The 25,687-nt window shown below is 42.1% G+C and overlaps 1 protein-coding gene across 1 annotated transcript in view; it reads right to left on the bottom strand.

Moving 5' to 3' along the window:
* Positions 1–25,687, bottom strand: part of DOCK7 (dedicator of cytokinesis 7) — a 163,241-nt gene that overhangs the window by 28,746 nt on the left and 108,808 nt on the right. Inside the window, exons 22-38 of the mRNA XM_015415227.1 lie at positions 23,399–23,494; positions 22,464–22,604; positions 22,181–22,294; positions 21,507–21,677; positions 20,413–20,552; positions 18,446–18,615; positions 17,033–17,187; positions 16,321–16,503; positions 15,028–15,163; positions 14,023–14,119; positions 7,521–7,617; positions 6,235–6,369; positions 5,652–5,804; positions 5,084–5,242; positions 4,489–4,589; positions 3,951–4,143; positions 1,868–2,011 (exon numbers count right to left, since the gene is read on the bottom strand). Of these exons, the coding sequence (XP_015270713.1) occupies positions 1,868–2,011; positions 3,951–4,143; positions 4,489–4,589; positions 5,084–5,242; positions 5,652–5,804; positions 6,235–6,369; positions 7,521–7,617; positions 14,023–14,119; positions 15,028–15,163; positions 16,321–16,503; positions 17,033–17,187; positions 18,446–18,615; positions 20,413–20,552; positions 21,507–21,677; positions 22,181–22,294; positions 22,464–22,604; positions 23,399–23,494 (2,385 nt within the window). The remainder of the gene's footprint in view (positions 1–1,867; positions 2,012–3,950; positions 4,144–4,488; positions 4,590–5,083; positions 5,243–5,651; positions 5,805–6,234; positions 6,370–7,520; positions 7,618–14,022; positions 14,120–15,027; positions 15,164–16,320; positions 16,504–17,032; positions 17,188–18,445; positions 18,616–20,412; positions 20,553–21,506; positions 21,678–22,180; positions 22,295–22,463; positions 22,605–23,398; positions 23,495–25,687) is intronic.

The following is a 25,687-nucleotide window of genomic DNA, read 5'->3' as shown; positions in this document are numbered from 1 at the left end:
ACTTTCCCCTTCTTTGCCGCCTTAAGGGGTTTGGAAGAGCCCTTCTTTGCAGACTTTTGCTCCTTACTTGGCCTGGACTTCTTTTTCACCGGCGTGGAAGCGGAGGATTGCGCCTTCGATGCTGGAGGCTTCGGTGTTGGTTGGCTGATATCGGAGGCAGGCCTCGATGCCGGAGCTGTTGATGTCGATGGTTTCTTGGCGTCCATCGCTGAGGAAGGATGTAGAGCCGATTCTAGCAGGGCCACTTTAAGGCACACAGCTCGGGTTTTTTGGGTCTGGTTTGAAAAGCGAGCACAGTGGCGACAGGATTCGGGTCGATGAGACTCTCTGAGACAAAGTATGCAAAGGGTATGACAGTCAGGAGGAGCAAGTTTACTGCCGCAACTCTTGCACCTATTAAAAAAGCCCTTCTCCATAAAAACCAAAATGAAGAAAAAAGAAGGGGTGAGTGGGGGGGTAGCCCAAAGGCCCGACTGAGGTAAAGCGGCAACCTCCCCCTCAGCAGAAAATAAAAAGGTTGTTTTTTTTTAAGTTTTTTGAAAGAACAACGAAGAAAAGGAATAAACTGAGGAAAAAATCCAAAGAGCCGTGAGGAAAAAATCCAAAACACGCAAACCAATCAGACCGACGAAGAAAAAGGTCTTTCCAACACGGTGGTAAGAAAGGAACTGGCGGGATGTCTGCGCCCTCCCCTCTGGGCATGCGCGGTGGGGTTCCTGCGCATGCCCGAGGTCTGGGTGCGAAAATCCGTTAAAAGAGCTTGCTACAATGTCGATCATTCCAGCACGTGCGCACTAGATCCCATGGGTATGAAGCACAGAGACCACGTTGAAGATCTGGTTTTTCCCTTCAAGTTACTGAGACCTGGGGGAACGATTAAAGGATTATTTGGTTGCATTTTGTCTCCCCCCCTAATTCCTCACCTTCTGAATTCTGTGGCATAAGCAAAACTCTATTTTGTACATTAACTGAGACATGCTCCCTCCCATTTAGTGGGGCCCTGGACATCAGGGTTGCTATGCAGAGGTGGGCCATAGAAAACTACCTCTCGATATCTCTTGCTTTGAAAACCCTACAGGGTTGCCATAAGTAAGATGCGAGTTGACAGCACTTTACATACACAAACAAAGGCAACCCCAGTCAACATTTGCCTCGGCAACCCAAAATGGCTAGTCTTGCAAGATCTCAACATTTAACCTATTTTGTGTTTTATTTAATCTCATTTGAAGACTGGATAGGGGAGAGGCTGCGGGGCTGACAGAGTATGGGGCAAAGGCTGTTGAGGCTTGGAGGGGGTTTGTGAAGGAGAACTATGAGGAGATAGCAGAAGAAGCTGATAATCAACAAGAGTGCAGGGGTAAGGAAGGAATTGGAACCAAAGGCTGTGGGGAGAGGAGAAAAGTGGGACCTAGAGCAAACAGGGAAGCAGAGGGCAAGGTGAGAAAACAGGAAACAATAAGGGAGGGGAAGTGGAGACAGAATAGTGAAGAGGACAGCGGAGAAATGGTATTTCCCTCCCCCTGCTTGTGTTTTCTAGTATGTAGAATAGGGAAGCCAGGCAATGCCTGGCAACCACCCGGCGGACTGTTGGGGGCCACAGTGCTATTTTACCATAAAGTTTCTGGCAATTCCAACAGCTATCCTATATCACTTCTGAGTTTTTACCAGAAATGACATGATGCAGTGTCACAGGTGTGTGTGTGTATTTTTCTCTTGCCTCCTCTCAGAACAGCAGGGGGGCAGTGAGAGCCGGGGGGGGGGATCTCCTGCTGGGGTGGTTGGCAGCCCTAGTACAGAACTATACAACCATAGGGAATTTTTAATAAACTTTAATGAATACATAAATACAGGTATTAAAGTCTTCTACCATGGAGAAGGAAGCTGCAGCTTGCTCCAGCAATCCAATCAGACCAGCTTCAGTAAAATACTTCCCAGAGCAGATCCCTTCTTCATCTGGTGATACAACATCATCAGAAACTGCTGATTCTTCTAACACATTTGAGGAGATGTTCTGAGGAAATTACAAGTCGGATGTGAATTTTTTCCAGCATAAACACTATTAAAATGTGAGACAACTGAACCTTTATTTAATGTTCATTTGCCTCCTTATGAGGCAACGTTCTATGAAATGAAAGATTTCATTTTGATACAATCCTCTTCTAATGATCTATACCAACATGTGATATGTTTTGTTTTAGTGTGGGACAATTCATATAATTACAACTAAGCAAAGGATAATGTTTTTTTCTAGAGTGGGACACTAGTGAAAATAAAATGGTATTAATGGGTCTCTAAATAAGTGAATGCCTGGCAGAATAATTTGTTCTGCAAAACAGTTGTGATAGAACACAGTACTGTAGTATGAGTGAACGTCCTCATACTACAACAGTACTTGGGGTCTACTAATACGATCTATAATCTAATAGTGAGATGTGGCCCCCAATTGCAAAATGTCTAAATCTGTGGATCAGGGCCACACAGGCAATAAACAGATAGTTCTGAAAACCTGAGGGGCTTCCCAGGTTTGTAGAAAAATCTGAAAACTTTTAAAAAATCCATTGGGGGGTTTAAATCCTACCAAAACACATTCTTTGTCTATACATGCACAAACAACATACTTACCTCCTCCAGCAGCAGCTGCAACAGTGAAGTTGGGTTGGGCTTGTTGCGAATGGAGGCAGTGGTGGGAGCTGGAGCTGCGCTGGGCTCGCCACCAGTGTAGGCCACTGGGGGGGGCATGGGAACCCAGCAGCACAGGCCGGATGCCATGCTAGGTTCACTGCGGGGAGCTCGAACCATGCTGGGCTTGCTAACATTGGAAGCAACTGGGGGAGGGAGTGGAAGATGTGGCAGGCATAGCAGCAGAGCCATGCTGGATTCGTGGGGGGCAGAAGTGGTGGTGGGGATCCAAGCTGTGCTGGGCTTGCCAGCAGCAGAGATGATGGAGGTGGAGATGCAGCAGAATCCCTGGAAGCGGCAGGGGATAGCCGGGAGCAGCCATGGCTAAGAGGGAGAAGGGATTCCCTCCCCGAGAGCATCATGGGTTGCTACTTGTGTTCACTATCAGTCTCGTATTCTGTAATTCCCAATGTCTACTCATCTGAACTTTCTCACATGCCATATTTTCTGTTAGGACTAGTTCTACAGTTTTCTTGGACTTCTGGCAATGGATTTTAAGTACACCTCAGTCATGTTGTGAAGAGTTGGGACCAAGCTCTGCCACTGATGCCATGGCAGCAAGGGCACATATCCTGGCAGCTAAATTTGCTGCAACATGGGGCTCTGCACTGTAGTCAGAATGAGCGTGGCAATACTCAGCGGAAAAGCCAAACAACACAGCTGTTTGTTGGCAACTGTAGCACTGGAACCTTTTGGCAATACTGAGACACTGAATAGTTGTTTGGGATAAGCACAGGTGCTAGCCTTGGTCTTAACAGCATTTAATCAAATGAATCAAATCAGAGTAGCTAGCAATGTATTTATTTTTTGTACTACACAGTAATTTAAAATGTGGTCCTCTCCTAAATATATTGCTGCATGCTATTATTAAAGAAAACAGATTAATAACCAAGGATATTGCCATTTAGTGTAGGCATTTTAACATTTTGATGACCTGCCTATAAAATATTTTCTTTTGAAGAGACCACTACACTAAAACCCCATCAACTATGAGGAATCTGAGGTTACCCTACCTTGAAAGGTTGTTATGAGAATGAATAAGAATTACAAACTAATTTGTACACTATCAGTAAAAGAAATAACTTTGTGTTAACATGTTTGAAATGTTCCTATCCCCCAACTGAAGCAATATCTTCCATTAATTAAATAACAGTTCTTGCAGATGCTCTCCTAATATGGATAATTTTATGTTTTTTGGACTCTTATATTGTAGCTTTAGGGAAAGGCCAAACAAAATCCAGTTATTCAGATTGATAAATAAAAGTTACTACCTGAAATGTAACACACCCAACAGGAAGATATTTTCGATCCTCAAGCATGCTTAAGTACTCAGCAACAAGTGCAGCAGAGTGGACCAAACACTGAGCAGATTCTGCATGGTTGCTCCTCTCAGAGTGCTTTCCGGCCATATTCTGCAGCCAGGTAAGTCGGAGATCGGGAGAATTCTGGTAACCCTTTGCAATTCTAGTTAAACAAGAAAAAAGAACAGAAGAGAATAAGAGTCCAGTAAGCACCTTAAAGACTAACAAAAAATTGTGGTAGGGTATATGAGTTTTTGTGACTCACTGCTCACTTCTTCAGATACCTGTATCTGAAGAAGTGAGCAGTGACTCACAATTTCTCATGCCTTACCACAAGTTTTGTTAGTCTTTAAGGTGCTACTAGACTCTTACTCTTTTTTCCTGCTACAGACAGACTAACATGTCTACCCATCTGGATCTATCTTCAAAGAAGAAAGAAGTTTCATATCAGCCCATGTTTAATTTCTTATATGTTCTCAGAAGGTAGCAAGCCAAGTAAACCCCCAACCTGTACATCAAGTCAATCAGCATCTCTGGATCTTCCTGATGTTCTTTCATTTTAACTGTATCAGACAGGATCATATGGAGATTGAAAACAAGATCCTGGACCTGAAATGTAGTGCAAAGTAAGCATCTGTCAATTATTTTGTATTTCATTTCTGTAGTAAAAATCAAAATGAGAAAAATCTCTTTTTATCATGTCCTTTACAAATGAAGCCCACCAAGGATACAAGATAAGCATCTCAGTATATTGAATGTTACATTTGTCAATAGTAAATATTTGTTAATTCAATATTTATTCATTCAGAAAAGTTTGACTGTATTATTTGGCTGGATGAATCATTTCTAAGAAGCCTGAAATCAGATCTCAGTATATTGAATGTTACATTTGTCAATGGTAAATATTTGTTAATTCAATATTTATGAATCATTTCTATGAAGCCTGAAGTCAGACTTATTCTTGTCAAACTGAAAACTACTCTAATATTATAAGCGGATGGCCTCGTAATGATCACAAAAAACAGGAAAAAGGAACACTCATATTTATGCCATGATAATCAAGCATAATTTTCATAATTTTCCATAATAGAATTCCTCCTAACCTGATCAGGAAATGTTGTCTCTCTTAATTCCAGGTCCTCTTCAGCGTAGGTCAAAATGGTCTTCAGAGAACGCCTCAGAAATTCCTCATTAAAATTCTGAGATGTTCCCACTAAGGACGACAGTGACATGGTCACTTGCATTTTCACTCTGGCAAAATTCTGAAACAGAAGATTTGTTATGGAGGCGATGATGCCATCATTTTAGAATTGTTCTCTACAAAACTAAGTCAATGAATATCATATCCCCAAATCAGTAAATACAACAGTTTTGTTGGAGGTCATTCCTTACTGAAGAGGTTGGGCCACCTGAACTTACTATGTTTTAAACCAGTTTTTTTTTTAAAAAAAAAATCTTCATTCATATAGGTAGTTTATGGTTGGGTTGCTTAACATCAGAGTATTCTCCTTTGAAGTATGTCTAGACATGCACTTTTTGAATACTGGGTAGAACACATAAGTCTTTGGTCACTGTATAGCTAACTCAATTTGGAATAGTTACCTCCCCCCAAGTTTCAATGCATGACATAGGCACTGCTATTTGGATGTGTACCACTAGTGATATACTCACATTTCCAATCTCGAAGTTTTGCCTCATAAGGAGGTACAGAGAGGCACTGGCGTGTGAGCGTATGGTGCTAATGCTACTGCTACAATGGCGAAGAAGTCGAAGGCATAAATCAGCACATTGCTCAGTCTCTTCTTCAAACAGCAGTTCTGGGAACTATATTGGCAGAACAAGAGACATTAAACAGAGGCAGCTGGGCCTAAAAGAGCCTGCCAAATGTTAAACTGAGATTACATTATTTACACTACAATTACTACTACTTTCACCTGCCCTGGGTCCACTGATGCTTCCCCAGAAGTAAACTAACACCCCAGCCACTGTTTGCCAGCAGCAATTATAGGAAGTACATCTCTTCTCAATTCACAAAGTGAGGTGGGTAAAAACTGAAATTCAATTTTAAATAAAATTAAACAGCATTTTATTTTGATAATACACTGTTCAAACATCAAATGAAACCACCAATGCAATCCTAAACAGAGTTATACCCTTCTAAGGCCATTGATTCCAATGGATGTAGAATGGTGTATTCTGCTTTGGACTGCACGGTATAGCTCTTTACTCCCCTTACCGCAACAAGAACACTCACCTTTGAGACTAAAGCTCGCTGAGTGGCAAAGCAGTGTTGCAGATAAAGTGCACTCTGATTACAGGCCATGCTATGCAAAAGAGCCTTCAGTACCCCACCAAGAATACTTTCCTTGGATTCAGTCACAGAGACTGTCTGTAACCAGACAACAGGGAACAAGAGAAAGTTACCTTTGGATTGTCAAGGGCAGAAGAAGTTTCCAACAGAATTAGGCTAGCAAAGGGAGAATGGGAACTTCGGGAACTTCTCAGCCCAAGAGGAAGAAAAGGGAAAGTGATGGAAGATACAATGGAGGGCATGATAGGAGCAATAAGTCTGGCATCGCCTCATAGCCTATATAGATGGCATACCAGGCAGGTAGTGAGAAAGAAACTCCAAGTTACCTCTTCTTCCCCCATATGACCAATGAGAGGTGGTTTAAACACTGTGGCCCCTCAAGGACCCTGAAAAGCCCTTGCTGGGGCAACACCTGACAAGGCAGGCATAATCTTTGAAAACTCCTAGCCAAGCACATGCCTCCATCTCCTGCATGCTACTACCAAATGCCCCTGATGGAGGCAGCAAGGGGGTGTTATTTTTACAATGGCATAAATGAAACCTTCTCCCCAAACTGATTTGTGTAGTTATTGTGAGACTACTCTGAGAGTAGAGTGAGGTTCATATGCCTAAGGCAAAAGCAAACTGAAGGTCTACATTCGAAGCTTGTGGCATTAAATGTTTTTGGATCACATATCTGATAGCTTATTTATTTATCAGGTTTATAACCCTACATTATCCATAAGTTCAGTGTGGATCACAGCAGATCTTCTAGACACAGGTGTATTTACGTCATCAAGGAGTTGATGGGAAAAAGTTGATGGAAAAAAGCTAATGGAATAAGAAAAATGTCAAAGAAGAAAGAGGTGCTGGATGCATATATAAGCAGTGCAATCGTAAGCAAGGTTACACCTTCGAAGTCCTCTGACATCAATGAACTTAGAAGGCTGTAACTCCACTTAGGATTGTACTGCAGGAATCTTATCTGTCTGACTGGCTGGTTTGCGTTCTTTATTTGTATACTACCAAGATACTCCCATTTTGCATATGCAACTCTTAGAAGCAGCAGGTGAGGGAAAAAACTAAGAAGCACCAGGTGAAATGTCAGAAACCCTAGTTCAGAATATGTATGCAAGGAGCGCAGACAGGGAGCATTGCCAGTAATATCCTCTCGGAACAGCAGCATTACACAGTTCAACCCATTAGCAATCCTGTAAGATCATCTGTAACACGTCCGCCGTCTTCCTCACCTGGACGATTATCTCTAAAGTATCCAAAATAATTAGGTTTGCCTCAGTTGCCAGGTTGCCATCAATAAGTGCTTCATGCTCTATCTCTGCTCTTGATCTGGTAAAAGTAAAATGAATGGAAAAAAGATTTCCTTTAAATAATAAAGCAGTCTATATTCTACTATAAAGATTTTTCATCAGGTGAACCTTCACTAATAACAGCACATTTTGGTCATAGGTGCCATCACAAGAATATCTTTTGCATAAATATGCTAAAAGTAGGGAGAATAGCAAATATCCACATGGCTTAAGCTAAAAAAACCAAGCAAACAAAGACACCCAACTAGTTATGTACATTTACATGGGGGCATTTCTCAAAAGTAGCCTCTCCACACCCACAGAGTAAACCACTTTTGAAATAGAGGGGATTCTGAAAAGCAGTCTGGTGATGTGGAATGGGAATCTACTGTTCAAAGAACAATGCCAAACATCCAATTGAGCATGTCCAAGCCCTTAAGTATGACTAAAGGAGCTCTTTGGATGCCAGCAGATGTGATTTGCATCTACCCTCTCTTTGTGACAATTTTCTTTCTTTATCATAACGGTGCCAAAAAGTCATCCTTTAAAGCTAAATGATTAAATCTTCAATGTATGCCTGCCTGAGAAACACAGTTCAAGAAATGAAACATGCATTCCAGTGAAAAAAAGCCAACCTTCTGTTCATTTTGACATCAATGAAGATAAGCTCCACCAGTACTCTGCTTCACAATCTGAACACAGGGTGGTGCTATGTGAGTAAATTTCTGAAATTCACCAACCTGACAGGCATGGTACCAATGGAAATGTATCTCTCAAGAATAAAGACATCCCACTGATGCTTTGCCCTGCTCCATTTATATCCTATATGCTTCCTAACATATTTTCAAAAACTAGAAGCTGAAGGCAATTTTTACAAACTGTAGCAGCACATACTACTATCTGAATCAATTCAGATCAGGAAAAAGCCTTTGCAGCAACACAGCCATAATATGAGGAATGCATTGTATTAAAAACTTCCAAACAATTTGCTATTAACATTCATTTCAAAAAAACAGAAGCTCTACCTAGTTTACACAGCAGGCTTCCTCCAATGGAAGAGCCACTTAAGTTAAGAACGTAAGAAGAGAGCCCTACTGGATCAGACCAGACCAATGATCCTTCTAGTCCTGCATACTATTTCACACCGTGGCCAACCAGTTTCTCCGGATGGCAAACAACAGGGCATAGAGGCTGAGGCCTTCCCGATGTTGCCTCCTTGCTCTGGGATTCAGAGGATCAGTGCCTCTGAAATGTGGAGGTTCCCCTCAGTCACTATGGCTAGTAGCCATTGATAGCCTCATCCTCCATGAATCTATCTAATTCCTTTTTAAAGCTATTTATTCCTGTGGCTGTCACTACCTCCTCTGGCAGTAAATTACACATTTTAATCACTGTCTGTGTAAAGTAGTATTTCCTTTTGTCCGCTCTGAACCTACTGCCCTTCAGCTTCATTGGATGCCTTCAAATTCTAGTATTTTGGGAGAGGGAGAAAAATTTCTCTTCATCTCCATCCCATGCATAATTTTATAAACTTATCATGTCCCCCTTAGTGATCTCTTTTCTAAACTGAAAAGTCCCAGACTCTTCAGCCTTTCCTCATAGGGAAGGTGCTCCAACCCCCAAATCATCTTGGTTGCCCTCCTCTGCACTTTTTCCAGCTCTGCAATGTCCTTTTTGAGATATGTTGAGTTGAAAGTAGACTCCTTTGACTGGAGAAAGACTTCAAACTTGAATCAAAAGAAAAGGTGGGATGGAAATATCTTAATTAATTAGTCTAGTGGCAGGACAAGGGTAGGATCCACCCCACTGTTGCAATTGTTATCTGCTAAAAATTTCTTAGGAACATGAAACTCCTTGTTTTCAGCCCCTTGTACAACTGAAATTTGTTTTTAAGTCCTTACATGCTGAAAAAAATTATACTTGTAAATGTAAGATAGCAGAAATGCATTCATTCAAAGGGTAAAGCTTGGTTTCTGCAAAGGAACTTTGGATGACTCATCCATAATACTTCTCAGAGCTCCAGTTGCAAAAATGCTCTTCCAATACAAAATTGTATGTTGTAAGTTTTATCTAGTCCCCCACTCTCTGGATTGAAATTCAAGGTAACATTCATTCTTCTTTAAATGTACATTCATATACAGGCACACATTAATGTCTCCAGTGCTCTTTTTGTAGAAAAAGCCCAACAGGAACTAATTAGCATAACAGGCCACACCCAATGGCACAAACCTATTAGCATATTAGGCCACACCCCTGACAGCACAGCTCATTAGCATATTAGGCCAATATTCTCTCTGGGCTGCACATGGCAAAAGGAAATTTTAAAAGGACTGATCTGAAAGTGTCCCCTGCCAATCTTGTTCATGCAGATCGGCTTACCATTTAAAAACAGACACCCTGTGAGGCAGGCGGGACTGAGAGAGCTCTTTCGAGTACTGCTCTTGAACAGAGAACAGCTCTGAAAGAACTTGTGATTGACCCAAGGTCACACCAGTAGCTGCAAGCAGAGGAATGGGGAATCAAACCCGGTTCTCCTAGATTAGAGTCCATGCTCCTAACCACTACACCAATCTGTAACTCAAAACCTTTAGAAGCAAGTACAAAACATAGGACACCCTCTCCACCACATCAGAGCCTTTAAGTAGATCATTTCCAAAACATTCCTTCAAAGCCTAATTACATGATCTAAGCAGCAAGCAAGATATACTGTTTTGAAAAGTATTTCCCACATAAATACTCAGAGATCCTGTGGTCTCTCAGCAGTGACATTCACAAGCTGTTGCTTGTATCCAACCCAGAAGGCTAAAGATGCATCAGATTCCTCAATGTGATGCTTAAGCAATGGGGAGGGGGGAGAGAATGAGAAGGCACTTATGTAAACTAAAAACACTGGGACACTCTTCAGCTATTAACACTTGGTCTTAAAGGTGCCATTGGACAAAATATTCCGATTTTGAGAAATATGAAGATATTTAATGAAATGGACAAGATATGCAGAAAATTTGTTTGGGCAAATAAGACCCCACGGATTAAATGGAAGGTTTTACAAGATCGAAAAGAACAAGGGGGGGTGAAACTCCCAAATTGGAAGCTCTATTATTCCGCAGCAGCAATGTCTTGGATAAAAGAATGGGTCACCTTAGAAAACAAGAGACTGCTGACGTTAGAAGGCTTTGATTTGGATATGGGGTGGCATGCATACATAGGTTATGATAAGGATAAAATACACAAGAAATTTAATCAACATACTGTTAGAGGCGCACTAAACAAGATCTGGCAAGAGATTAAAGATAAACATTATCTCATTTGCAACCTGTATGGATTGTTAGAGATCCATATCCTTTTCCTTTAATAGAGGCTTACTGTGTGGAAATGGACAGATGAAGCTTTTCATGGCAGGAAAGTAAATGATATTCCATTAAGACTCTGTTAAAAGTACAGGACGATGTTTTTTCTCTGGGCAGTTTGCAACGTTAAAACTGTAACTGCTCCTGCTTGACCAGAGAATTCAGCCACAGCAACTGACATATTGTCATAATCAGGTCAAGTGGAGTTTGGCCAGGTAGCTCTGCCGGCGAGGGGCAGGGCGGGCTCGGGAGCCAAACGGAATGCCGTTCCAGGGTGTTCCAGCTCAAACATAGCCCTGAATGTTTCCATATATACATCCTTATACGTACATCTGGGTATAGAATGAGTTCAGGTGGTAACTCATATCTAAGTTACTATTTTGCTTCTCAAAATGGTAGAAGGTTCAATACAGGCAGCCTTTCCAGTGTTAGCTCTTCCTTCAGAGGAGTAGGACTAAAGGGGTCTGGAAGGTTTTGTATGTTATAAGGTGCATGGAGCTTATGGAGTGGTAATTTAAAAATGATTTTAAAATTGTAATAAATGGCTCTGTTGTAAAAAAAAATCTTTTCACTTGCCAGATGAAACCAAATTGCCAAGAAAGCAACAGCTACTGCAGTTTCTAAGGCAGGATGGATGGACTGCTACAAGCTCCAAGAAGACCATGAGCCCTTGCAGGCAGCATCTCAACCTGCTTCTTTCCTAGGCTGGTGCATTTTAGTTTTGGAGTGTCCAATGTACCTGGGAACATGATTTCCCATTGCCATTTGATATCTGTACTTTATACAAATTTGCCACATATCAAGGCTGCACTGCAATAAAAATATATATTCTGTTAATTTTACTGAGCACTCTCTAACTCTAATTTTGTGCAAAGTATTTAATTAACGTCACAATCCATCCATGCTTTTATGTGTCTTTATGACTCCCATCTTAGCTGGCTCCTCAATTGACAACATCAGCAGGAGCTGATAAGGATAGTTTTCTATATCCCTGAGACTCTCAACAAGTTTGGCTTCCATGCTCCTCTCTTTCTTTCCCATGTCTATTATATCCCATTACAGTCACACCAGAAAGAAACATGCTCATAGGTGTTCTGACTGAATTAGGGCCTTGCAAGGCAATGAAAAAAATGGATGGAGCAGGCTTGGTCAAAGAGTCCATCCACAGGATGAACCTATGTGCAGAGCCTGGCAGAGTGCAGGGGAGGTTTCTGGAACCCCTTCTCCTGAGAGTCCATACATAGGCCTGGTGGGAACAACCTCTGTAGGCAAATGATGGAACCTTGCTACATTGCTTTTCTTGGCACTGCAGATCCTCCAGCCAGATAAAAAGAAAGCTGGCAGGGGATCCCAAAATCCGTGAAGAGACTTATCCTCTTCAGAATCCAACACTTCATTTAAGAGACTGCCCATGTGTTTTCTACTGTTTCAGACACAATTCAAATGTACAGAAGGCAGTAATTGCTTTGAGCTCGAAGGTGCTCGAAAGGCTTCGAAAGGGAGAACAAAGGGGCACTAAATTCTACTCTCTTCACTTGAGACAGCTAGTGTAGAATACAGTTAGAGCCTAGATTAGGACCAGAGAGAACTAGGTTCAAATTCCCACCCAGTCACAAAACTCTCTGAGTGACCTTTGGCCAGTCTACTCTCTTTCAATCAAAACTACTTTACAGGGTTGTTGTTGTGAAAATGGAAGAGAGGAAAAATGTACACTTTTCTGAGTGTCTTGAAGGAAGAGAAAGATAAAATTGTAGACCAGAATATGCTTTAAAATAGAACTCTTCAGAGAAGGCATACTGGGGAGGGGGCCATGGCTCTCAGTGGAAGAGCATCTACTTTGTATGCAGAAGGTCCCAGGATCAACCCCCGGCTTCTCCAGCTAAAAGGATTAAGTAGTGGGTGATATGAAACTTGTGTTGGAGACCCTGGAAAGTCAATCAGTAGTATCACCAGATCACCAGAGAACAAAGTGACAGCCAAAGACACTGTACTGCAGACATGCTGTATGCTACAAAACAGCAGGGGATATCCTGAAAGAGGATAAATCCACCCTTGCATTTTAGATATGCCATTTTGCAAGGAATATCTGCAAGGCATCTCAGCTTGCCACAAACTGCACACTCAATGCTTTTTTAGAAGACAGAAAGCATGCCAAGCAAAGCTAAAACCACAATTCCAATGACTAATTAACATACACCCCCCATTTCCAGCACTAGCGGGCGCTATAAAGCAAAGAGACTATTTCTCTCATACACGCACATACAAAGCTGCTGCCAAGCATCATAAACTGGAGCTGTGTTGACAGAGTACGCAGAAATCCAAATGCCAGAAACAAAACGAAACAGAGAGCAGTATGCCAACGCTACAGTACCTGGCTGGTTTGTGGCTTCTAAAAACACAGCACATGTGGAAAAATAATCAAAGTGATGGATTAGGGGAGGAAAAGAGAGCAAGCTTTGAGCACCCCAGAATGCTCTAATGAAGAAAGTAACACAGCTGTAATTTAAAGCATGCTAGAGCAGTCTTACTAGAACACAGTTTTCACTTACTTAGCTTGACAACACAACCTGTGAGTGTGAGACAGATACCTTTCAAGCCCCGTTTCTTATGAGATTAGTTCTTGTCTGGTTCAGGTTGGAATCTTTGTACACTAAGCTTCAATAGGAACAAAAACTTATGTGTTCCAAATCCATTTGTTCCTTCTGCTTAGACCAAATCACAGACTGACATTACATCTGAACCCGCAAACCATGGTTTGTGTTTGCCTTTAAACAAGGAGCAGAAAGCACAGCTGAAAGGGCAACACAAACCATAAAGTCAACTATGATTTGTGTGAAATATCGAGTAACTAGCTGAGCTTGAGCATGCATGTGCAAGAGAAGGAAAAGGGAGGACTGGAATATACAAGCCTGGCAGTGCAATCTTAAGCAGAGTTATGTCCATTGACTTCAGTAGACTTAGGAGAGTATAACTCCGCTTAGGATGGCACTGACAGGCTAAGTCATGTCACTCCAAACCATGGTTTGGCATTATTCGTGAACTTTCAATTTGTCACACAGTGATTCCACTATTAACATCATGGATGAAATAGAATTTACTTGTCAAGTTTTTCTGTGTTCTGGCGCCAGTGAGTCATATCCTTTCTCCATCTCAGGTTCTCTTGACTTCCAAATGCACTTCCAGAAGGACTTCTTTCTGTCAAACAGAAGAGGGGAAAAAGCTTTCAATATTAATTTCTCCAAAACATCATTTGATGGTGCAACAAGGATTCTCTCCACACAAGAAACAGCATGAAGTGACAATCCCGCACTTATCTGGGGCTGCCTTTGCTGCTGCGGGGCCGGGCAGCAAGAGGAGGGGAGGGGTTTTCACCTTCATAGCCTTGGAGGTGGGGGGCTGCAGCATAGGCTTCATTGCAGTCCTGGCAGCCAGTCAGGTGCCTGGGCTTGCAAAGAAGGGGTGGAGATTGCAGGAGGGCCTGGAAGCCAGAGTGGCTTACTCTGATCCACCCCTCCATTGTTTGATGGGCTGCAGGTTTGCTCCACACTTTCCCGCCCATTCTCCCTTGGTTTAGTAGTTTGTGGGTGTTTTGGTATGTGGGTTATGTTGCAAGCTTTGTCACAGCCCTTATGGGTGGTTTAGGGCATCATGCCGGATCCAAACTGGGGAAGGCCAAGCTGGTAGGCCTGCCTCCAGTGGTGTGGGGACCCCCCATAAGGGGTCAAGAGGGTGGAGCTGTCCATGTTATGCCCAGCTCAAGGTCTGGTGCATAGCTCCAGCCCTCAGGTAGCAAGGGAACCACACAGTGGTGGTGGACGCCCATGTGTGACCCCTAGATTTGCCATCCCATGGTGCTCCCTCAGCAGGTGGGCTGGGGAGATGGGTTGTGTTATCAGCCAGCAGGTGGGTCACCCAATTATGGATCCTGCCCTATGCTACGCCATTTCCCCTGCAATGGTACTTAATAAAGGCTGTGGACATTTTCTTGCCAAATTAGTGTGGTGTTGCTATTTTGCTCCTCACCCTCGATCCTTCCCTTGCCCCTCAGCTGTAAATCATTGCCACTATCAAGTAACTATGTTTCAGGGCAATGGTCAACTTACCCAGCTGTCCTCTGCTTCGCCGTACCATTTCTTGCCTTGCCCCAATACTCCCTAGAATAGCTTCTTCAAGCTTCGCTCTCATATCTTTTGATTTCTTAAAGGTCAGGCTGTTCATTCTTTCAAATACTTTCTTACCCTATGCATTTCACCCAAAAGGGGGGGGGGGGGGAAGGAACATGAATTTGAAATATCTGTCTAAACACCCAAGCATCCACAGAGTGCAAAGAAAATTATAGGAGGAAATACAAATCATTTTTTAGAAATCTGTAAACATAAGAACATAAGAGATGCCAATGTTGGATCAGGCCAAAGGCCCATCCAGTCCAACACTCTGTATCCCACAGTGGCCAGAAATACCAGTGCCATCAGGAGGTCCACCAGTGGGGCCAGGACATTAGAAGCCCTCCCACTGTTGACCCCCCCCAAGCACCAAGATTGCTTCACACTATAGTACTGATGCATCTTAGATCTGCTGTCTTCCCTTCCCTCACATTGTGTCTTCTGTGACAGAACATACAATAGGCACCAAGAACAATAGGGCTGAGAAAACATCAGTAAGTATTTGCAAGGCCGGGTGAGATGATGATCATCATCACATTTATATCACACTTTTCAGCTTCACATGAACTCTTTTGTTGTAATCCTTACAACAGCACTGCAAGGTAGGCCAACAATATTTCCTCTATATTGCAGATGCAAGGGTCAGGCTGAGAAAGACTGGCTTACCTCAGGCCCCCTAAGTGTGTTCTTTACAGAGAATGGGAAACTTCCCACACCACAGCTTATTCTCTTAAACATTACCCTATGCCACCTCCCAAGGGCTTGGCCTCCAGGAACTGAGAAACAGAAATGGCTTGTGGGAAATTAAGAACATAAGAACATAAGAGACGCCAATGTTGGATCAGGCCAAAGGCCCATCCAGTCCAACACTCTGTGTCACACAGTGGCCAGAAATACCAGTGCCATCAGGAGGTCCAGCAGTGGGGCCAGGACATTAGAAGCCCTCCCACTGTTGACCCCCCCCCCAAGCACCAAGAAGACAGAGCTTCACTTGCCCCAGAGCCCCTAGCTATACCTTGTGGCTAATAGCCACTGATGGACCTCTGCTCCATATGCTTATCTAATTCCCTTTTGAAGCCGTCCATGCTTCAGTTTCATTAAACGATAAAGGATGGGCAAATTATCAGGCCACGATGCGAAGTCCCATTTTGAATTAGATATGTGACGTATGTTTCTGAATACTTTCACCTCCCTGAAAATTCCTTCATTATAACTATATTGGTATTACTCTACCTTGTATTCAAAGCAGGAAATACAGAGATAAAGCAAATCCAGCAAGCGGTTGAGCTGCAGCACAGACAGATCTGTGAACCATTTCTGCAGAATACTTTCATCTGCATTCTTCAGGACCCACAAGAGACAGATCAGAAGGTTCCGACTTGATTCGGCTGAAAACGGTGAATGCTGCCTGCTGGTCTAAACATATAGGAAGACCTGATTAATACCAAGGCCACACTTTCCATTTGGCCCTAGAAGACTGGCTGCATCAAACAAAGCTATTTTTAAGTTCCCGCTGGGTTTTCAGATTGTCAGAGACCAGATACCAGCCTTCAGCAACTGCAATTTAAAATGCACAAGCATTTTCTTCTCTTTTCAGAATGGGAAGAGAACTTTAAATCTTGATGTGCAGCCAAAGAGTGTATTATTACAGCCCTATCTCCCAGGAACACAGAGATAACCATCTTGTTCCCACACAATCTATTTGTCACCTCCTACCACCCACTCTCTCTCTTCGAAGAAGCTTGCAGGAAAGAACAGTGGCGTCTGTTCATGATCAAGACTGCCACCTGTCACCTCCTACCACCCACTCTCTCTCTTCCAAGAAGTTTGCAGGAAAGAACATCAGTTCACTCTTGATGTTCACTCTTCCTGCCCTGAAAGAATCACTTCAAGGCATGTGTATTTGTCTATTCACAGATGCTGTCAAGGAAGAAAGGTTTTGTACCGATGAAGTAAGGAGAAAACTGCTGGGCCGGGCAAGCTGTGGGACTGAAGTTCCTGCAATAGCCATAGCAACTGTTTGGCTTATCATGCTTCCACCCTCACTTTCATATTCTTCCACTGCTGTGCAGCTTGGCCTTCCACGCTGATTGTGACTTTCTGTAGAGAGATATGCCAGTCCTAGTAACGTACTATTGCAACAGACAATTCCCCATAATCCAGTTTCATTTAATAGAGGCTGTCGTATAAACTCCTTTCATATTGATCACATCAAGTAATGAAGGCATTCAGTCTGCAGCTATGTTTATAAAAATGTGCTGTTCTCATGGCTAAGGCACCTGCTCAGCAATACTGGGACATGTAATAACTATCAATACGTACAGCAGTACCTAGATTGCTGCATGGTGTCTAGTGACTGGTGTCATACACTGTAATTGTGGAATCATGATTTCAGACCTAAACTATCACTAAACTAATACGGACTGAAGTGTTTTGAAGATTAGTCTATATACAAATAGCATTGAAAAGTGGCTCCTGGTTTCTCAAGCAGTATTTAAGTGCATGTTTACACATTTACTCATGGAAACTGACATTTGCCCAGTGTAGGCTTAATGAAATACATAAGGCTGCCTTTTACCAACCAAGTGAGACCATTTTTGCATGCAGCTCCAGATCTGGCAGGACCGTTATGCAGTCACAGACCAAGAAATATCTTTCCCATAACTAACATAAAAGACTGGGATCTTCAGCATGCAAAGCATGTGCTCTTCCACTTAGCCACAGTTCTTCCCAGTACTGGATCAGTACTTTCTTTTCTCCTGTAGCTGCTGCCGAACTAGAAATGAATCCCTGTCTTTACACTGTGATGGGTTATCCCATACCAAAAATGGCAATCCTGCAATTTTACAGGCATAGCTTTCTCCTCACATTATTCCCACGTGTGGACATAAGATATACTAGTCAGACTCTCTTCTTAATGATGCTTTTTAAAAATCATACACTTAAGTACACACAGATAAATGCCCAAACAGGATCATTTAAGTTTATGCACCACAAGGAATGCAGACTATCTATTCAGTCTAAATATAGTTCTGTTATAGCTAAATGTACTGTTGTTGCCATGCAAACACAGGTCCTGGGGGTAACTACTACCAATTATCAGATACTTTCAGTGTAGTTGCTGCAGGTGAAATAAACTCAGCACTGATTTATTTGAACACGTTTATCTAATTCTCTTTCCAAGGGGCTCGCAGTGGCTTACATATAGCTCCCAAGAAGTCTCTTCTCTGAGCAGCTTAAAGGACAGATGTGCTTAGGTTGAACAGTCAAACTATATTGTTGTTCTCTTGGATCATTAGACGACTAGGGCAGACAAGTCAGACTAGATTCTTAACAAACCAAAAAGCACACCAAATACCTGTGAAATCATACAGCTGGGGAACACTCTCCATGATCACTCCAATCAGAGGCAGGTACAGTGTAGCTACCCTGGCCTTTACCTGTGGGTCAGAGTACCGTGGGTCGGAGTCATGGCTGGACAGCAAATTGTGTACCATATTGATGACTTTCTTGTGCAATCCAAACAAACTGTTAGAACAGAGTGGGGATGGAAGGATGAGTTAATGGTTTTAGAGCAAGTAAGACTTTGTAAACACACACACACAAGCACGCATCCCTCAGGTTTGCCCCTTTAAACTGATTTTTTTTTCCCTGTGCCAGACACTGTTTAATCTCTTGTTCACTATAAAAATACATTCATTTTGTTACCCAGTTACTTTAAAATAAAGTGACAAATGACCAGTAGGACTGGGATTAAAATTAGGTACTTTGGCCAAACTGCTTAAAGCAGGATTTCTCCATACCCCAAAACTACTCTTATTAGCCCTGCATGTCTAAAACAGGCATTCATCTATGGCCACAGACTATGCAGAGCCCACAGATGTGACTCCCCCAGTAAATTTCTCCTGCTTGCAGATGCTTCCCTTGACGCCACTGAAATCAACAAGCAAATCTCTTTCCACTGACTTGTATGGAGAAAGGGGACAAAGCCCCAGTCAAAAGGTGTGCGTGCACTTAGACTCATCCCACTTTAAGATACTACCCCCAAAGTCCAGGCACAGATGGCCCTCCATCTATGCTTCTGCTTTTCCTTCTTGCTCCTTCTACAGCGATGTTTCATTTCTTGTGCCCTCTTCTCAGCTCTTCTTTTCTTTCAGGCTTCTACTTTTTTGCCTTCCAAACTATGGGTTAGCTCATAATGCAAACTATGGGATAGCTTATAATGCAAAAGAGCACAGCCTGTTTATGGAATATCAAAAGCACAGATCCTGAACAAATAGGATCGATGCAGACTACTTCAGATGTATACGAAGTAGGAACGAAGAAATCCACAATTTTAAAACTAGCGTGATATGCCACATGAGAATGCAGTCACATTTTTAAAAATGCAAAGCCAATTCATCTTATCCTCAAGTGTGATGATCAACATATTAATTATTATCATACTATTCAGTTTTACAAAGTGGGCTTTAATACATATGTTCATGCTCTAGAACTTGCTCAGTGCTTACTTTTGTTCACACAATACCAAAGCAGCTGCTCCCCGGTGAATAAGAACATGTTTTAAATCAAGGCAGGAAGAGACACAGTTCATTGCTCGTTAGGTGGGGACGCTAGAATGTAAACCTAATCAAAATTCACAGATGCAAATGTGCAAGCTCTAGATTTGCTGGTATGGTCTCCACTCGAACCATCTGAGGGCAACAATACTGTTCTTTCATTCTTTCTATGCATGTATATCATATTTTTCAGAGCAAGAATTAATGATCTAAGGCTGCATCAACTAAGCAAAGACTGGTAACAGTCATACATTGTCTCTAACTCAAGAGTTGTTAACAACGAATGGGACGCTAAGAACATCCTACTGTGGGTAACAGGAAAGCCTCCCCCTGCATTCACACTGTCATTCATTCATTTGTTCGTTTATTCGTTCATTCATTCAAACATTTATACCCTACCTTTCCTTGTGGTTCTAGGTGGCTTACAATAATAGTTTTTTAAAATTCCAGTTAAAACCAGAAAATAGCAAGCCCCAAATCTCTCCCTCCCTCCTTAAAAAGATGCATGTCATGCACATGACTGTATCATTGAGTGACAATCTGCACTGATTACGTTGATAGGTTAGACCTGGGGGCAGCAAATTAAACAGCTACAAAGTTCTGCCAAGATCAACACAGACTGGGTCTTGGGAAAGAACATGTTTCCTTTCTTTCTCTTCTAAACAGCACATTTCATCACAGTCCTACCTCATGAGGAATTCTGCTTGTGAGACATTAGATCCACTTTGAATTATTTTACCCTGCTAGAAACCATTGAAAAACTCACCCTTCTGCATCAGGATCTAAAATGACAGCAAGCTCAGTAAGCACCAGGCCTGCCAAGTAGTGCTGCTGGCGGAAAGGCACAGACAGTTCAAACATATTTGCAATCTTCTGATCTTGAACATTCGTTGAGAATCCAGAACTCTGTTCCAAAGGCAAACATTGTCCTTACATTTACAGCCAACAGACAGACACCCTCTATAGAGTATAAACACTAAGTTTTTTGTGTGTGTAGTTTAAGCAATCGGCTGCACAAGTAATTATAAGTACAAGACGCTTAAAAAAAAAAGCTCTAGGTCCCCAGAAAGAGTCCACAAATATTTTTGTTACAACAGTACTCTCTATCTTTGCATATCTGGATCAACAGAAGCTAAAATTTCCTACACTGAATTTTATAGGGCAGATACTACACCTCTAAAGAAAGAACTTTATCCTTACAAAGTTTTCTTGCTATTCTTTTAAATGGATTTAACTAGATTTTTATGCTATCAACAAGACTCCTGTTCCGTTTTTTGCTGCAACAGACTAAAACAGCTGCCCTTCTGGAATTATTACACTATCCACATGAGAAAAAAAGGCAGTCCTCCCATAGCAGCTATTATGGCATATAAACACCGTCTTTCCCAAAGGAAAAAAAAGCATACAAAGGTAATTGAGACCATATGATGCCCTGTCATTATCACAAGAGGATGCCTGAAATTGACACACACACATCCTTAGGACAAATCCCAGTGGATCTTCTTTTGGGATCAGGTATGCTTTCTCAAAGCATCTCATCTCTGCACTGCAGACATGTAAGGAGTTCTGTCCACACTGATTCTCTTCCAGTACTCATGGCTGACTTTCTTAAGTGAGAATACTGGTGCCATATGTGAAAAGGTGCCTGTCTGCACTCCTCTCCTCCAGCAATCCAAAATTGTTTTGGAAATGAGTTTGCATTAGTAACTACCATAATAAGTATCAATGGAAATTTATATTCAGAATAGAGCAGTGCTATGAAAAGAACCTGATTCTACATGAGATGTCAGTGTCCACTGGATTTTTACCCCCGTAAGCCAAACAACATTTATTTCAGATACCCTTTGTTTTGCTGCCCACCTGAGATGTTGCTGATGATACTGAAGGTGAAGGGGATGCCGGGGGCGTCAGCAGACTACAGGGTAAATTCAAGGTAACGTAGTGTTCGTGACTACAGACAATCCGAAGGAAGTCTAGCCTCAAGGACACAAGAGTGCTTGGATTCGGTAAGGAATACAGCTTGGATGACACCTTGTGGATTTGCAACAAGCAAAGTTAATAGCAGTAGACCACAATGAGACACGATCATGCAAATTAAGCAAATCTTTGTTTCGTAGGCAGCAGAATCAGTCAGGCCAATGTCATGTACATCACATTTACTATTTCCTATGTGAGTTAACAAATAAGTCAAAGTTTTTCCACACAATTCCAGGCCTGTTTTCTTACTGGAAAACTCCCCCCCGCCAAACAGCTTTTGGAGGCTCACACAAACTGATAACTATTCCCACTTGTTTGTTCCCAGCAATTGGTAACCTCTTTTTAGCAGCAATGACCTGGGTCTCTTCCCAAAACGAAGAACAGAACCAGATTCAAATCAAGAACCTTCCACACCATTCTCTTTGCCAGCCATGCTAGTAAATTTTTGTTATAAGGACGAATTGTTCTCCCTCCTTACCCTCCCATTCCTCCTGCTCGTCTGCCTCTGCCTCAAATGGTCCATCCCCATAGATGTCCTTTTTATGTGTACACTGTACCTGCTTGTAGTAGGCCTTAATAAGGCTGAAGACAAATCCTCTATCCATGACAGACAATAGATCATTGAGAAAGAACGCTAAACTAGTGTTGAGTCTTTCAATCATTTCCGTATCCTGCATTGGAAAACAAATGAAAGGAAAATAAAGGACTGCTGCAAACGTAGACTAGCACTGCAGTTTCATACTAAGACCCTGATCCGACAACTTGTCCTGTGTTTTGCAAGCATCTTTCAGGATCAGGGATTAAATTTTGACAAGAGTACAGCTGAATTGCTTCCATTACCTTCTGAAACCGGGAGACTATATCACTGGCAATTGTGCTGACCAGAGCAGCTATGTCATCCATGAAGCGCTCTGGAAAACGATTCTTCCTTGGCGCATCGAGTTTGTCAGCAAAATACAAATGATGCACCATACTTTTCACCTGGAGGGAACATATATTACCAGTTTCAGTCACTTGCAAGAAAAAGGTCAGCCATATGATTTGATACGCTTCCAGCATCCAGAGTTCACAGTTAAAACAATAGCTATAGATTCATCCACACTAAAGATGCATTGAATGTTCAGAGCAAATACCTTCAGACTTCTTTGGGGGAGAGTGTTTTGTTCTGTACCTATTCACAGCATAATCTACTGTTTCTTTTAAGCCATTTTTCTTTTTTATAGGGTTCCTTTCTACTTTACTATATCATTCCAGTCAAATCAGGAATCACACAGTAAGCACAGTAACATCATTTCCTGATTGGTTGCACTGGGTATGTTTACAGGAACATCTATGCACCCTTTTGAGTCTCTACCCCTTAACATCCATGAAAAGGGACTCTGGGAAACGTTCTAGAAAACTGTGCTTCCTTGCCATTCTAGTTCATCTTTAATCACTCTGGTGTGAATCCAACCATGAGTTTTCCTGAGTTACTCCTTGTTCTTGTGACACATTCTCCCCCAAAGATCATTCCCAGGTTTGTGGGAACAGCTGTGTGCCTTGGGGTATGGGAGTGAGGAAGGAAAAGGGGAGTAAAATCATTCCTCCATCTGCCAGGACAGCCCCACTGAGGAAAGGGATTCATTTCATCCCGTCATCCCTCATTACTCCAGCCCACTACCTGAATGACTGTTCTTCTGTACAACCCCCACAACCTCAAGTCATCTTGAACACATTAAATGTTTACATGAAGAAAAACAAAATGCTACCAATTTAGTGTTTTTCCATTCTCTTACCATAAGTTCGAAGAAGAACCAGGCCTGCTGAAGAGCCGCCTCACGTACACTCCCACTGCAGACAACCCACTGTAAAGCCAGTTCTTCATGGAAGAGCTAGCCAGATTCAAATCCATATTTGATGTCAGTTGCTTAATTATTTGCCAAAACATAAATCCACACAAAAACCAACAACAACCAATGACACACAGTGAAGGAGGATGATAAGCAAAACAATAAACGTGAACACAATAGCAATGGCAATGTCTTTAATGAAATACTTAAGCAGCAATGTCAGACATTAGTGGTGTGGTATTTGTGAGCAATATTCCACAAAGTCGATCCATAGTTGTAATGGGAGGGTTAACAAGTCCACTTTTTTCCCTCCAAATGTTTAGCTATCAAATTAATTTAAACTTTTTTTGGGGTTGCACTAAAGCTAATAGAAAACCATAGGAGAGGATTTTTGAAAGAGATTTAATGATGAAGTAGATACAATAGAGAAAAGATAAGTGCAGCCCACAGCAGGTTACTTAGGCTGCGGTCACACACACTAAATAATGCACTTTCAATACACTTTCAGTGCACTTTCCAACTGGATGTTGCCAGTTCACACAGTAAAATCCAGTTGGAAAGTGCACTGAAAGTGGATTGAAAGTGGATTATTTAGTGTATGTGACCACAACTTTAAAGGGCTTTCTTCTCATATGCAAATCTGCCCTGCAACTGAGACCATTACAAGCAAGCCCTTCTCCAGATTTCCCTTCCTTCCAGTGAGGCTAGCATCTACGTTTTCTATGATCACATCTTGTCTGAGAAACATCCACCTTTTAGGCACCAGGAGAAGTCTGGCCCTGTTTGTCTGACCTTCTGGTAGTTGAAACCCCAACCTACTTTTCACATCCTAGCTCTGTATTTACTACATCTCGTTTCTGTTTCTGATTTTACTTTATGCTCTCACAGGTTTTATGGTATTTGAAACAAGTATTTTATTGTAGTAGTTTTGTTTTTGAGAGCCAGTTTGGTGTAGTGGTTAAGTGCGCGGACTCTAATCTGGGAGAACCGGGTTTGATTCCCCACTCCTCCACTTGCACCTGCTGATGTGACCTTGGGTCAATCACAAGCTCTGGCACAGCTGTTCTTGAAAAAGAGCAGTTTCTGTCAGAGCTCTCTCAGCCCCACCTTCCTCACAGGGTGTCTGTTGTGGGGAGGGGAAGGAGTTTGTAAGCCGCTCTGAGACTCCAAGTGAAGGGTGGGGTATAAATCCAATCTCCTCCTCCTCCTCCTCCTTTTTCATGATTGTAAGCTGCACTGATTAGAAAGGTAGCACCTATATTTTTACAAACAGACAAATCAAATTGCTTGTAGCTCTCTGCTGGCAGTTTTCCTTCAGCGGTCATTGTCAAGCTCTGATACCTGAGTCAGTTTTCACAAGGACAGTGTGGCTGCTCCTCCCTCATGGCTCCCACACTGCCTTAGAAAGGACAGCATAAGGGAATTTACATGGAGAGGCTGTGACTGACAACATGGGTAATTCCCAGTGGGAACTGTCACTTCTAACAATCTGTTCTAACAATCTCTCTCATTCTAACATCACCAGAGGAATGTAAGATTCAAGTACAGGGAAACAGAAATCATCAAACAGAAATCACCCAGCTACAACCCCCATCTGTGAGAAAAAAGAAAGGCTGACGACAAGGCAACACCTAAGCATCCCCTCATGATCCTTGGACCAAAACCTTACTAAGACTCTCCCCAACTCCCAAAACATCTTTTTATGATATTTTAATTATACTTATTACTGTAATTGGGAGCCAATTTCTGGCTGAAAAGTGGGGCAAAAATACAAAAAGTAAATGATATAAGAACTGGCCCTCTCCTCTGGGGAGTTTAAAGAACAATCTGTGGTCTGGATATGGGAGGGAAGAGCTACTGAAATAAAAATACTAGACCCAGAAAGCCATCTGAAGTACAAAGAATTAAATTCCTTTTCTTCACTCTCACAGAACAAGGCCTGTGACAGAGAGTGACCCTGCTGGATGCCTTTAGGAAACAGTTCTTTCTTTGTCCATCCAACTTGTGTCTTATCATACCTTTGGAAAACAGAGTATGGACGGAAGTTAAAATATCTGTTTCTTGTTTAAACCAAATCCAGAACTCATGAAGAATAGCCATAAAACTTTAAGTGGAAGCTGCTGAAGAGCTCACTTTCCCATGAGCTTATCTTGTGCATGTCATCCACTTAATCTTTGTACTGAGTGACCAAACAGGAAAAAGAAACCCTACTCTTGGCTGGATCCTACCATTTTG

This window comes from Gekko japonicus, unplaced genomic scaffold (assembly GCF_001447785.1).
Source record: "Gekko japonicus isolate JY-2015 unplaced genomic scaffold, Gekko_japonicus_V1.1 scaffold199, whole genome shotgun sequence".
Taxonomy (NCBI): domain Eukaryota; kingdom Metazoa; phylum Chordata; class Lepidosauria; order Squamata; family Gekkonidae; genus Gekko; species Gekko japonicus.
The sequence above is the reverse complement of the archived record's forward strand: the minus strand, read 5'-3'. Positions and strand labels throughout refer to the sequence as shown.